The sequence below is a fragment of the Lepus europaeus genome, chromosome 13 (assembly GCF_033115175.1).
Source record: "Lepus europaeus isolate LE1 chromosome 13, mLepTim1.pri, whole genome shotgun sequence".
NCBI classification, from domain to species: domain Eukaryota; kingdom Metazoa; phylum Chordata; class Mammalia; order Lagomorpha; family Leporidae; genus Lepus; species Lepus europaeus.
The window spans coordinates 87,915,852-87,930,202 of record NC_084839.1 but is presented as its reverse complement, the minus strand read 5'-3'; the positions used below and the strand labels follow the sequence as shown (position 1 = coordinate 87,930,202).

Here is a 14,351-nt window from a genome sequence, read left to right as displayed (position 1 = left end):
AAAACCACAGAAAGCCTGAGCCGGTGAAGCAGGGCTGGTGAGGAGCCTCTGGCAGCAGGGAGAGGAGGAGAGGTGGACCGGCGCCGGTGGCCTCGTGCTGTGGACCGGAAGGCGGCTGCAGACACAGGTGTTGCGCTTCCTGAGAGCGCCACACCGTCTGGCCTGACGGCTGTGGGTGGAGCAATCTCTGCCCCTGCGGACGTGGGGGGTCTTATTTTGGAGAGAAAGTGGAAGCAGGTGGAAGTCTTTGGGAGGGGGAGAGGGAAGAGAGCAACTGGCTAGGTGAAGGGGAGGCAGCCATTGGGAAAGGCAAGGAGCCTTGTGTGCGGCTGAGGCCAAGGGGACGTAAGGAGGGTGGCAGAGGCTTCCCTTTGCCCCTCGCCGCGTGGCAGTGTGGGAACAGCTCTGTGGTGTGTGCTTGCCACTTGTCTCTGGGTGCACTTGGAGCCGACTCTCCTTCCTAGTACTCCCAAGTATCCAGAGAATTGTTTTGTTGTTTCTTTGTTTTAATTAGATTTTTCTTTCTTTTTTGCTTATTCATTTGAGAGGCAGAAGGAAAGAAAACGAGAGATAAAGAACACTCTGCTCCCATCTGCTGCTTCATTTCCCAAATAGCTGCAATGCCGGAACTGGGCTGGGCTGAAACCAGAAGCCAGCAAACCCGATCCAAGTCTCCCATGTAGGTGGCAGGGACTCAGCTACTTGAGCCATCATGGCTGCCTCCCAGGGCCTGCACTGGTCGGAAGCTGGAATCAGGAGCCAGAACTGGGTGTGGAATCCAAATACACCAGTGTGGGATGTGGGCATCTTAATCGCTAGGCTATATAAATACCTGCCCGTTTTAACCTTTTATTGAGGAATGCTATACATGCAGAGAGGTGCATAGATCACGTGCATGAAGCTCAGGGAATTCCTCCAGACTGAACACACCTTAAGAAAACTGCATGAGAGACCTGCACCCCAGAGACCCCTCCCTGCCCGCCTCCTGCAGACTCCGGGACTCCTTCCTGGGCTGTGGACCTTGTGTGGGATGTAGACCTGTGGCCTCCAAGCCTCTTGCAGAGGAGAGCCTGTGTGCAAATACTGGAGCATCTGCAGACTCAGAACCATCACAGGCCCTCTCAATGCCCGAGACAGTCAGGCCTGGAAAACTGCCGCCAACACTGGCTTAGCAAGGACTGAACTAGCGCTCCCAAGAAGTACAAGGTTGGGTTCCCATGAGGCTCTGCTCCCAAGATCAGTCTGTCACTCCACAACCTTGATTGACGCGTGTTTCTGTCCAAAGCCACCTCACTTAATAGATTTCGTAAATTCATTAACATTGGACTCATAGCCTACAGCACTGCCACTCGTGCCTGATTGAAACTCGTCTAACACCTGTCTTCTCTGTTGGGCACATACCTCGCAGATGTCTTACACATAGGAACACTAGACAACAGTCCGGTGCTAATGCTTGGGGGACGTTTTAAACAGCAGAATCACCGAGCAGAGGCCCCAGAGCAAGGCACTCCAGTGGTCTGCAAGAAAGGAGACGTCTGTGTATACCATGGACAAGCTGCAGGTTGTCTGTGTATACCATGGACAAGCTGCAGGTTGTCTATGTATACCGTCTGTATACTTCAGCTGGGAACATGCACACTGGACAGCTGTCTACCTGTCACCCCGTGCATGTCTGCAGATGACCTTGAAAGCCGTGAGTGTTGATGGAGGAGTAGTTCCTAACATACTTTAGCAAATGGGCAAATTCCCAGATACGGAATTGGCGAATGAGGATGAACTGTGTGTATTGAAAGAGTGGTGATAAATTTAACTTGGCGGAAGAGCCAGGACACAGCCCCATCTCCTGTTGTTTTACAAACCGGAGCTCCGGGTGGGGGTTTAGCCTTGCAGCGAAGATGCTGGGTAAGACACCCTGCACTCCACATTGGAGTACCTGGGTTCAGTTCCCAGCTTCAGCTCCTGACTCCAGCTTCCTGCTAACTCAGACCCTGGGGTGCAGCAGGTGATGACTCAAATGATTGAGTCTCTGCTACATAAGTGGGGGCCCAGGATCCAGTTCCCAGCTCCCACCTCTGTGCCCGGCCCAGCCTCAGCCATTAGAGCACTTGGGGAGCGAACCAATGGATGGGAACGAACCCTCCCTGCTCTCTCTCCTCTCCCTCAGCCCCTCCCCCATCCCTCTCCCTCTTCCTCCTCCTCTTCCTCCCCCCTGCCCTCCCTCCCTTCTCTCTCTGCCTCTCAAATAATGTTTTTGTTTAAACGAGAGCTTGCTGTGTGAAAAGCCCTTACTCAAGATGCTCATCACAGCTTTTTTTTAAGGTGAGCAAATTTCATGTATTTTATTCATACAGATTTAGGAGCATAGTGATACTTCCCACGCCACCCACGCTCCCACCCTCCCACCCTCCCTCCTCCCTTCGGCACAGTTTTGAGCTAACGCCTGGGGCGGTACCTCAAGCCCACCTTCCGGCTCCTGCACCGCACGCAGGAAGAACCCCCCTAGGGCTCTGTGTGTAGCAATCAGGAGCTGTGTGTGAGCCAGGAGCGGCAGCAGATCCACAGATGCTGTGCAACATACGGAGAAGCTCACGTCCTACCTACAGGACGCCTGACCCGAACCCTGCAGCAGGGGTGAGCCCCGTGTGTCCCCAGGAGCTGGGGCCCACCTCTGCCCCAGCAAATGGCCTGTGCAGAGAGACCACCAAGGGCACCGCTGGAGCAGAGGCGGGCCCTGTGTCACAGAGCCCTAGCAGGGCTGTCACTCTGTTCCAGCCCTGAGGCACTTTCGGCTGTTCTGGCTTCAGGAAGTTGTGCAAAAATAATGATGCATCCACTTTAAAAAAAAAAAATTATTTTTTTTGAGAGACCAAGCACCGATCCCCTGATTCACTCCCTGGATGATCTCAGTGGACAGGCTTGGGTCAGGGCCAAAGATGGGAGTCAGGAACTCAACCTGAATCTCCCACTTGGGTGGCAGGCTGCAGGATCTGCACTGGGGGGAGTTGGAGTCAGGGCCGGGGGCCGGGAATTGAACCCAGGTGGTGTAGTACCGGCGCGGGCATCCTCGTCAGCCACCTGACTGCTGGGTCCGACGCCCACCCTGGATCACCCACTGTAATCGGAAGTCTTAGTGAGCCAATGCAGGACTTTTCTTCCACAGAGAATCTAAGGAATCTTGGAAAAGTTCATGGAAGATGCATAGTGTAAAAAACTATGCATGGATTTCCAGTGTTTTTTTTTTTTTTTCTTTGCGCCCATATAAACTTGTCTGTTAATTCCATCTTTCTTCAAAGTTTTTGGAGCCCCCTCGTCTCTTTAAGACCTGGGAATGAGCTGTGGGTGTGCATTTTTTTTTTTTTTGACAGGCAGAGTTAGGCAGTGAGAGAGAGAAACAGAGAGAAAGATCTTCCTTCTGTTGGTTCACCCCCCAAATGGCTGCTACAGCCGGCGCACTGTGACGATCATAAGCCAGGAGCCAGGTGCTTCCTCCTGGTCTCCCATGCGGGTGCAGGGCCCAAGGACTTGGGCCATCCTCCACTGCCTTCCCGGGCCACAGCAGAGAGCTGGCCTGGAAGAGGAGCAACCGGGACAGAACTGGCACCCCAACCGGGACTAGAACCCGGGGTTCCGGCGCCGCAGGCGGAGGATTAGCCTAGTGAGCCGTGGCGCCGGCTGTGGGTGTGCATTTTTAAGATGACAACATAGCCCAGAAAGAGTGGAAGGAGGTTGCCTGAGTGTTAACACAGCTGCCTTGGGCTAAGGATTTAATGGGAAACATATTCTTCCTTCTCTATACTTTAATCTGCTTTCTCAATTTGTGCCACGCATGTGTGTACTTTGATAAACAAGAAAGGAGTTTTATGAAAGGAAAAAGATTCTTTTTTTAAGCACATTCTTTTTTTTTTTTTAAGATTTATTTATTTATTTGAAAGAGTTACACAGAGAGAGGATAGGCAGAAAGAGAAAGAGAGAGGTCTTCCATCCGCTGGTTCACTCCCCAGTTGGCCACAATGGCTGGAGCTGCGCCGATCCGAAGCCAGGAGCCAGGAGCTTCTTCCAGGTCTCCCACGCAGGTGCAGGGGACCAAAGACTTGCGCCATCTTCTATTGCTACCCCAGGCCATAGCAGAGAGCTGGATCGGAAGAGGAGCAGCCGGGTCTCAAACCGTCGCCCATATGGGATGCCGGCGCTTCAGGCCAGGGTGTTAACCCACTGCGCCACAGCACCGGCCCCAGGAAAAAGATTCTTAAAAATCACTGCTTCAAAGGAGGGCAGGTGTTGGCCGAGCGGCTGACCACAGCAGTGAAGACGCCTGTGGCCCACGTTGGAGCACCTGGGTTTGATACCTGACTCCAGCTTCCGGGGAGGCAGCAGTGACTCAAGTAATGGGGTCCCTGCCACCCTGTGGGAGCCCTGGATTGACTTCCCAGATCCTAGCTTCTGCCCTGCCCAGTCCCTGCCATGGCAGGCATTTGGAGAATGAAGCAGCAAAAACAAGAGCTCTCTCTCCCTCTCCTGGTCTCTGTCCTTCTCCTTCCTTTCTCTCCCTCTGCTTCTCAAATAAACAAACACACATGTATTTCTGCACAGCCAGCCTGTAGTAGATTCCTAAGGGCAAGGGATCCTTACTCGCTGTCGTGCGCCACCTTGCAGCAAAGCAGCTGCCTGGCTTTCTCAGCCCGGCAAGGAGTGGCAGGGGTTCACACAGGACCAGGGCGCATCTCCTTTTGCTCATATGATGAGTTCTGGACAGCTCCCAACAACCCCACTCACAGCTGTGGCCCGCAGGCCACCCTTGGTGTCCCGCCCTGGTCCCTTCGGCTGGTTGTTAGAGAAGTCTTTCTGAATGCAAGACACCAGACCTTAAGGCTGAATTTTAATAGACTGCCCGAATGGGAGAAGGAAAGAGCCCTTCGCGGTCAGTAAGTCCGAGTGACTGACAGCGGGACACACCTGGCCCACAGGGGGTGGCTGGGCACTGAGGCTGGGCAGGACGGTTTGGCTGAGGCCGTCCTGAACCCAGGCAGCTCAGGCAGAATGCCGAGTGTGGGTCCCACCGCTGCGATCCTCTTCCCCGGGGAGAACTGAGGGTTCTGTGTGTCTTCAGAAGAATAGCCGGGGCGTGGCTCTGGGAATGTGGCCAGAGAACTGGGCCGCAGCCTTGGGCCATGTGTCGCAGCATCAGGGCCGGCCAGCTGGGCTCTCAGCAGCACCCAGCACTCGCAGGAGGAGGAGCAGGCACCACTGTGGCGACAGGACCCGTGACCCAGGCCAGGCAGGCCTGGGGTGTTGGTCAGACCCATGCTGGATGTGGTGGGTCCAGCAAAGCCAGGCAGGACAAGGCTCCTGGCGCTGCCAAGGCAGCGTCCGGCGGCAGTTGGCTAGATGGTTCGGGCAGTATCCTCAGGGGTCCTGCCTAGAGTCAGGTGCCGCTGGGCCCAGGGATACAATCCAGCAACACCTGGGAGTTCCTTGTCCCAGCACAGGACAAGGGCTCGTTTTTCAGGGCTGAAGGCTGAGATCCTGGGTAGGAGTGGATCAAAGCTGAAATGCCTCCTCAGCTGGGAGCAGTCACAGCAGCGACAACAAAGGAACAGCAGCGGTTGGAACCGCAGCAGCGCTCTTGGGCATAAGGTGTGTGCCGAGTGCCTTTCCTGGCCTATTTCACTGACCCTTCCCAGCCTCCCTGGGCGACATGGACGCAGAACTGTGTCAGGGAGCTCCGTGGCTCACCGGCCACCCACGCTGCCCCGGGAGGCATAGATAAGGCTTATTTTCTGCTTTTGCACAAAGTTGACTCTCACACAGGTTCTGGCCTTTTCCCTCAGGCCTAACTCCTAACCCTGCTGGCCCCAGGGCAGGGCCATGAGCTCGTCTTCTGCACAGTCCATTGAACCTGAGCTCTGGGGAGTGAACAGGATCTCCTGGAAGTTGGGCCTTCCCCCACTGACTTCTAAGAAATCTTTGTGCTCTGGTGCATGTACGGAGAGAGAAGGGATCGGGAGAGAGAGCAAACCTACCGCCTGCTCCTTGGAAGCAGTCTTGTGCTTCAATAATCAAAAGGCGTGGGCTCTGATCAAAAGTTGTCTTCCTGTGACAGGAAGCTGGGGTGAGAGCTGGACGGCCCAGTGTCCCGCCCCTGCCACGTTCGCTTCGGGAAGCGCCACTGTGGTTCAGGCACCCGCACTGCAGGCCAGCTCCCTGCCGGCCCGTCCCCGGGGGGCTGTGACTAGGAAGCCTGGCCCAGCCGGCCCGGCAGCAGGGGCATCCCACAGAAAGACACGTGGCACCGCTGATCTCTGATTCAGGAGAAACGCTCCTGGACTGTTGGCCACAGACCCGGGCACGGTTGGCATGAAGCCTGCTGTCATGTGGGGAGCAGAAACGGAGCCCTGCAGCCAAATCCCCCGGGAGATCCAGGCTCTCTGCGTATTGAGTCAGGGAGAGGTAAACAAACGAGTGCTTTCAGCTGAGTTGGTTCGCGCTGACGCCGCATCCACATTATCCTGGGATTAATGGCTTTTTGAAAGTGTGCGATCTCAGAAGCCGTGTTACAGTGCAGCCTTAACCCTGAGTGGGTGTCTGTGCTTTGGACCCATCTGGCCGTGAGATCTCTGGCCCCGAAAGTCTGCCTTATCTGGAACATTGCCCCCCTCTTAGCTCCCTGCCCTTGTTCTCCCCAGGTGGAGTTGGCACGGATCCCAGGGTCCCTGGCCTCCATGTGGGTGCCAAGTGCCTGGAGGGGGGCGGGGATACATCAGAGAGTTCCCGTCATCCTTCTTCCACACCTGGGAGAAACTGCAGCTTCTCTGAGGCTTGACTTTTTGGAAAGGATTTTGCAGCCCCCAAGCCCTTTTCTCACCTTCCTGTGGGGCTCAGGACCCCCTGAATCACAGCCAGGAGCCACCATGGTTTTTCCCTCCTCCCTCCTGCTGTCTGCACCCCCAACACTCACGTTCCTGCTCCCCTCCCGCCCTGAGGCTGGTCCTGGACAGCCCCTATGCTAGAGGCTGGCGGGTACCAGGGCCCCTGGAGCCCGTATCCGTTCCCGACAAGGAGGCAGATGGGAAAGGAGAGAACACAGAGAACAAGGAAGTACCAGCTTCGAAAAGGAGAGAAACGCGTGCTGACAGATCTTGGCCGCACGCCTGGCCCAGCGCGCGGTGGCACAGCCTGGCCCAGCATGGGACTCACTCCGTCCTGCGGGTCTGCACATGGCCACAGGCACACACGAACACACGGCACAGCCAGAACCGTCGCTACCCCCAAGCCGGGCAATGCGGCAGGTGGCTCTGCACTCGGGCTGGAGTTCCGCCAGCACTCTCTCACTGCGAAGACGGACAGATGGCCTCTGGACAAACTCAGCCTGGTTGCGTGGTGTGTGAGACTGCAGTACTGAGAAAACCGAGAGGGAGATTCTGGTGCACCTCGGGGCCCCCACCCCCACCCCCACCCCCGAGATGTTGGCCCTAGGCATGGTCCTTGGGTATTCCTGGGGGCCCCCCCCCGGCTTCACTCTGCGGTCCTCTGTTCCCCCACCCTTCTCTGCTGACTGCTCACATCTCTCTTCGGGCTCACATGGAGTGATCTCAGCATTTGAGTTTGCTAGAAGCCTGGCCTGGACCCTCGTGGTGCGGGGTGACGGGAGTGTCAGGTGCCACGTACAAGGCGCCGGAAGCCCGAGCACGCCAGGCACATGGGCTGCCTTGGCATTTAACAGCCGCCGTTCTGTGTCTGATTTTAAACCCAGGATGGAAATTCTCTCTCTTCCCGTACACTTCACCTTGACAGAATCACTCCCAGTGTGTTCCAGACCGAGGAAGGCAGTTTCAACCCAGAGTGAAATCCCTGGCTCCGGCGCACAAATGCAGGACAGCGAAGGGGAACTGAGAGAGAGAGCGGACAATAGCCCAGTCCCTGGGTGAGAGGGAAAGATGGAGGGACAGCAGAGAGGAACCTTGCAAGAAAAAAATGTAAAACCCCAGAAAGAGACTACGGGGATTCCGCGGAAGTCTTGCTGAGAACGAAGGGTGAGAAATGGACTTTGTACAAGACCGCAGCCGCCTAGCGCCTTCCACGTGCAAGGCAGTTACAGGGCTCTGTGGACAAGGGATAAACAGGTCATGGTGTCGCACGTGAGCCCATGTTGGAAAGTACCTGGCCTGTGCTGCCTGTTTATTACACAAATAAGTTGTAATGACCAAGGCTGGAATCAGCGGGGTACGTGATCAGCTAGCAAACACGTGTACCCCGGTACTCAGTGTGGTGGGGCAAGGGTCTCGAGAAGGTTCTGGAAGAATTGGCACAGGGAGAGCGGGTCTGGTCAGGGTGACCAGCATGGGCTTCCTGGAGGAGGTGGCGTCCCAGCGGGCCCTGGTGGAGCAGCAGGGATGATGGTTAGGTAGCCGGATGTCTTAGCTCTGGGCACCCCTCCTGAACCATGCCTGCAGCCTCGCTCGCAGCTTCCCAGGCACATGTCTCTCCACCAGGCCCCGGTTATGGACAGGAAAAAGGGGAGGGGGAGCGGGGCAGGGAAGACCCTTCTGCCCTCCGCCCCTCCAGGCCGCCCTGCACTCGGCTGCTCTTGCCGCCCACCCCCAGGCCTGCAGGATTGGTGCTTCAGCTCCCAAGCCCAGACGGCACCCCTGCCTCTGCCTGCCAGGCTTTGGCCATGGCTCGGCCAGGCACGGTTATGGGTGTTTGCATCTCATCTTCCCCACCAGACTTGGAGCTTTTTGAAGGACCCGTTTATTTTCTGCTTCAAAAGTTAGCAGAGCCCTTGCCCACAGCAAACACAGAGGAAGGAAGGGGAGAGGGAGGAGGGGAGGAGAAGGGAGGGCTGGTTGGTGCTTTAGGAGGTAATGGAAAGCGAGAGAGTGCATCGGGGAGGCTGAGATGAAGGCTGGATGAGGAACAAGGGGGAATTCCCAGGTCCGGGAGCAGAAGTCAGGAGAAGGCCCCCCGGGCTGCCGGGAATGCTCAAGGGGACAGGCCCAGGAGAGGACGCGCTCAGCAGAGCCCAGGGCCTGAAGCAGGTTGAGGATGGGGTGAGCCGTGGGGGTTTACGGGTGTGCGGTGGGCTGGCCGGAGTGGCTGGGGCTGGAACCAGCTGATGAGACGCAGGCAGAGGCCATGTGAGTTAACCACGGAGGAGAGCCGGGAACCACGAGGTTTGGTTTCCTTCGAGCTGTGGGAGACCCAAGCATTTTGCTAAGCTGTAGGGAAGGAGTCAGGGGCCAGGGAGAGAGTGAAGAGGCAGGAAGGGGAGCGGGATGAGGCAAGAGAGGGAGGGAGGCTCCCAGGAGGGATGTGTGTGTGAGGCCTGAGCCCCCGCAGCCCCGGGGGGAGACTGCAGCACCGAAGCGGGGGCTCCTGGTGTGCTCCCCTCCTTGGTGGTCACAGGCCTGAGAGACAAGAACCCCATGGTGATCTGGAGGCAGAAAAGGGTGCAGTAATAAGCATGTGCCCACTAGAGCAAAGCACGGAGGGCGTCAGGCCCCACACAGCGGCAACTTTGCCCCGGGCTGGCCCGCCTGCGGCTCCTGGCTGACCCAGGCGCACTGTGTGGAAGGGAGACAGGCACAGGGACCAGGTGTGCAGGAGATGAATTTCTTCCTTGTTTCGTCTGGAGGCTGGCGGCGCTCAGAGGCAGGATCCTGTACTCCTGGTGAGCCTATAGGAAGGCACTTACTTAAACCGTGGGTAAACCGTGCAGATAAAATGAGCTCACTTCTTCTTTTCTGTTGATAAAGGTAATAAATTCACATCATAGAAAAACATGAAAAGGGGGCCGGCACTGTGGCGCAGTAGGTTACTCCTCCACCTGCAGCACTGGCATCCCCATATAGGTGCCGGTTCTAGTCCCGGCTGCTCCACTTCCCTTCCAGCTCTCTGCTATGGCCTGGGAAAGCAGTAGAAGATGGCCCAAGTGCTTGGGCCCCTGCACCCACATGGGAGACCAGGAAGAAGCTCCTGGCTCCTGGCTTTGGATCAGCGCACCTCCAGCCATTGTGACCATGTGGGGAGTGAACCAGCGGATGGAAGACCTCTCTCTCTGTCTCTCCCTCTCACTGTCTGTAACTCTATCTCTCAAATAAATAAATAAATAATGTTAAAAAAAGAAAAACATGAAAAGATAGAGAATTGGGAAGTGAACAAGGCTCTCCAGTTTTGGCGACTCAAAGATAAGTTTGAGAGGCTGACATTTAGCCCAATACTAAGATACTTCTTAAAATGTTTAAGGCGCAGGCCCTGAGACCGTGGCCTGTGTCGCAGTGCCTGGGTTCGAGTTCTGGCTCCACTCCCGATTCCAGCTTGCTATGAATGCACAGCCTGGGAGGCAGCCATGGTGGTCAGTGGCTGGGTCCCTGCCACCCAGCTAGGAGATTCGGATTGAGTCAGGCTCCTGGCTTTCATCTGGCCCGGTCCCAGCCGTTGCAGGCACCGATGGGGAAGGAGCCAGCTCATTCACTCTCTCTTTCTCTCTCCTTTTCAGATACATACATTTTTAAAGATGAGCATGGTTAACATGGACAGAAAATTCACCAAGATGTTACAGTTATAAAGGCACTGTTTCTCTTCTTTCTGGAACATCAAGAAAAACAACGATGGCTAGGGAAGCTCACATTTACGGTTTTTGAAAGATGCCTACAACGCCCAGGCAAATCGGGAATCCTGTAGTAGGCCCTGGTCCAGAATGGCAGGATTCTATCACAGGCGTCTTCACCGTCACAGACTTGTTCTGATCTCTTCCAGAAAGGAGTCCCTGGGGGGAGGAGGGCTTTAAAATGCACTCTGGGGGTGGGTGGTTAGCCTGGCGCTTGAGATGTCTGAGTCCCACACTGGATGGCCCGTGTCTGACTCCCAGCTCCAGCTCCTGGCTCCAGCTTCCTGCCACTGCAGACCCTGGGAGGCAGCGGTGGTGGCTGGAGTCGTTGGAAGCCTGCCTCTCAGGGGGAGACCTGGATTGAGTTCCTGGCTCCTGGCTTTGGCTCTGACCCAGCCCCAGCCATTGTAGGCATTTGAGGGAGTGAACCTATAGATGGAAGCTAAACTCTCTGCCATGCAAAAAAAAAAAAAAGATATAAATGCATGTTGCCTCTCTAAGAGCAGTTACATGCAGGAACGTAGTCTGTTCAATTCTTCATTGAAAAGAAGGCAAATCCCCTCAAAGAAAAGTAAAGAAAAGAATCCTCTCACTGCACAGCTCCCAGACCTCCCTCCTCCGCGCCCTGCCGCCCTGAGCCTAAGCAGGACAGCTGCATCTGTGCGGAAGAAGCGGAAGTGAAACTGAGGAGGGGGAGGGCTGCCTCGCCTAACCTTGTACCTTTGCCCACAGAAAAGAGCCTGCCTCCCACAGCAGCCAGTCAGGGAGCTGATGCGCAGCCCGCGCCACCTTGGATCACCATGGCTCGGCAGAAGCGGCGAGGGGCTCCGGACCAGCCCCCCAACCGGGAAGACAAGCCCGGGCTGCAGACCTCCAAGTCGGAAACAGGAAAGCAAGCCAAGGCTGCTGAGAGAGCCCAGGTGCCTACAGCAAGTGCTGTGTCTGGGTGCAGGAGGGGCCGGTCCAGGGCTGGGGCTGGGAGCCCCGTGATGACCGGACGTCTTACTCGGGCACCGCCACTGTGGTCCTCTGAGGTGATGGCTGACGTGTGGGTGAGGGGCAGGGAAGCACAGTCAATCGTCTGTCATATCGTAACCCCTGCGGTGGAGCAGCCCGCCTGCCTCGCGTGCGTGCTGGGCCGATGGGAACACAGGAAAACGTGTGAGTCACTTAGGCAGTGGAGCCGGCGCTCCGCTCCCTGCCTCCTAGGCAACGTAGCTCAGCATCTGGAGAAACGGAAGGAGGTTAAAATAACTTGTCCGTTAGACACACGGCAGAGATGTCAACAGCTCCACGTCGGCCCACCCTGCCGAGCTGAGTGAGCTGGCCAAGCCCTGCTCGTCCTGCCTGGCCGGCCTCCTGCTGGGGCTGCCTGTGCCTCACCTCATACTGCAGGGCTGCAACCCGGGGCCCCATTTTGTTCCCTGGACTGAAAACAACCTGGACCAAGCCAAAGAGCTGTGCTTAGAAGCCGGCCAGGCCCCCCAGCCTCTGCGTTATCCCCGTGTTGGGTCACAGGTGGCTGGACAGCGGGTGTCTTTCTTGTGTCTCAACAGGAGCCCACAAAGCAAGCCGACTTTGTCCGCAGCAAGTCCTTCCTGATCACTCCTGCCAAGCCCACTCTGGACGCGAGGCAGGGGCCCAAGCTGAACCTCAAGGAGGGGCTGCAAAGAGGAATCTCACTGTCCCATCAGAACTTGGGTACGGCATGCGCAACCGTTAGCCAGCTCTTGGAATTGTTCCCTGCACATGCGGGCTTGCCCTCCCGAATTCTTGCACAGTGCTTTTTGGACACAGCTTTAATGGAGACAGAATTGACATAGCATCAAATTTCACCTGTCCCCCCCCCCCCCCCGAGCCATCTGCAAATTTGTTTTGACAGATACTTAACATGTGCACCTACTTTGGAGGTGTGTGGTGTGTTGATGTACGGATGCTGTGTGCGCTGGTTACATCAGCCCCCCCCCCCCCCCCCGTTGGAAGCGTGCAGTTCAGGGAATGTAGCATTAAAGTGAGCGTGTGTTTCTTCACACACTGCACCATCAGGTCAGCCTGATTTGAGAACTTTTCCTCCCTCCCACTCTGGTGCAACCCCGTACCCACCCAGTCATTCCCCATCCCCGCCCCTGGCTCTAGGCAACCTACACACCACGCCTACTTTCTATTATGACAGGTTTGCCTTTATTTATTTATGACGTTTCTTATAAGGAATCATAAAACATGTCCCCTTGTCCCTGGCATCTTTCACTGAGCATAGTGTTTTGGAAATTCTCCTTGGTTGGCTGCCCGTATCCGTGTTTGTGAAATAGGATTTGTTTTTGCTGTAGCCAAAGACATCTGACAGTTTACCATCGTAACCATGTCTCGGTGTCCGGTTGGGTTGTTGTCACCCCCTGTTCTGCAGCCAGCGTCCAGAGCTCTTGCGGTTGTCTTCCAGAAGTTTCTCTCACCTCGCTGCCGTTGCCAGCGCCGAGGGAGCCTGCCCCTAAGTCTTTTCATCACACAGATGGCACACTGTGCGTCTCAGTCGTCTTTACCTGCTTACGTGTCAGTAATGAATTTGCCTTTGAGAACACAATGGAGACCTTGACTTGTTTCAAGACGTGCGAGAGGCTTAAGTGAAAACCTAAACTCATTTCTCGTGTTTCTGTTTACTCTGTCTCCTTTCCAGCGGCTCAGGCGGCAGCGATGACCGACAAGGAGTTGCATCAGCTCAAGAGAGCCAGTTACGCCAGTGCGGAACAGCCGTCCTGGATGGAACTTGCCAGAAAGAAATCTCAAGCTTGGAGCGACATGCCCCAAATAATAAAATAGATTGGCAGCACTCTGATAACGAATGTCCACTCCCTCGCCCGGCCACTTCGTTAAAAACTGCCGATAACCCATGGCAAACAAGCGGGGAAACCTAAGATTGATTCTTATCGTCAAGCTGGGGAAGAGGAAGGAACCAGACAGAACAAAGGGGACACACACGTGGCCATCACCCAGGGCCCGAAACAAGAACAACATTGACATCTTCCGGGGGCAAGCCAGTTTCTGTGCCCAAGGCGATGAACATGAGACGCTCAGAATCCCCTCTGGAACGGGGCCTCCGACCAGGAAGGAACGGGGATGTGTAAACAGGACGCAGCCCAGGAGCCGGAGAGAAGCCTCCCAGGAGGCTGGCGGCCAGCTCCCACCGGAGACCGGCCCGCACCTTTGGCCACTGTCTTGCCCGTGGAGCCTGGCTTCCCTTTTCGTGTTTACTACTAGGCGTGACGGTTAAGGTAAAACAGGGATGCTGTTTCTAAGAGCAGCTATAAAACAATCTGTTTTCCTGAAGACAGCCACGCTATGGAGAGGCAGGAACGTAGCAGGGCTTGTCAACTCCCAGACTGTTTCCAGTAATAATTTTTAAACTTTTCCACTAGGTGTCTGTGCCCTTAACCGTTGCACAATGCATTGCCTGTTTAATAAAAAGTTTCAAACTCGCCTCTGTTGGATGAGCACATGTTGTTTCTGCCCCCACTCGGAGGACTCGCTCCTGTGCTGAGTTGAATGCCACGTGTGTAGGGTTTCATGTACTTCTCATTGAAAATCTCAGTGGTTTTGGAGTTTGAGTTTGGTTTTATGTTTTTTGAGAGGCAGAAAAAAAGAGCTATCATATATAATTTATTTATTTAAAAGAGAGAGAAGGACAAAGAAAGAGACGGAGAGGGAGAGGGAGACAGAGTATCTTCCATCTGTTGGTTCACTCCCCAAATGG

The 14,351-nt window shown here is 55.6% G+C and overlaps 1 protein-coding gene across 1 annotated transcript in view; it reads left to right on the top strand.

The window, feature by feature from the left end:
• The window catches only part of CRACDL (CRACD like), a 138,850-nt gene extending 124,904 nt beyond the window's left edge, over positions 1-13,946 (top strand). Inside the window, exons 8-10 of the mRNA XM_062208883.1 lie at positions 11,339-11,526; positions 12,163-12,307; positions 13,278-13,946. Of these exons, the coding sequence (XP_062064867.1) occupies positions 11,339-11,526; positions 12,163-12,307; positions 13,278-13,420 (476 nt within the window). The 3' untranslated portion in view covers positions 13,421-13,946. The remainder of the gene's footprint in view (positions 1-11,338; positions 11,527-12,162; positions 12,308-13,277) is intronic.
• Positions 13,947-14,351: the final 405 nt, after the last annotated feature.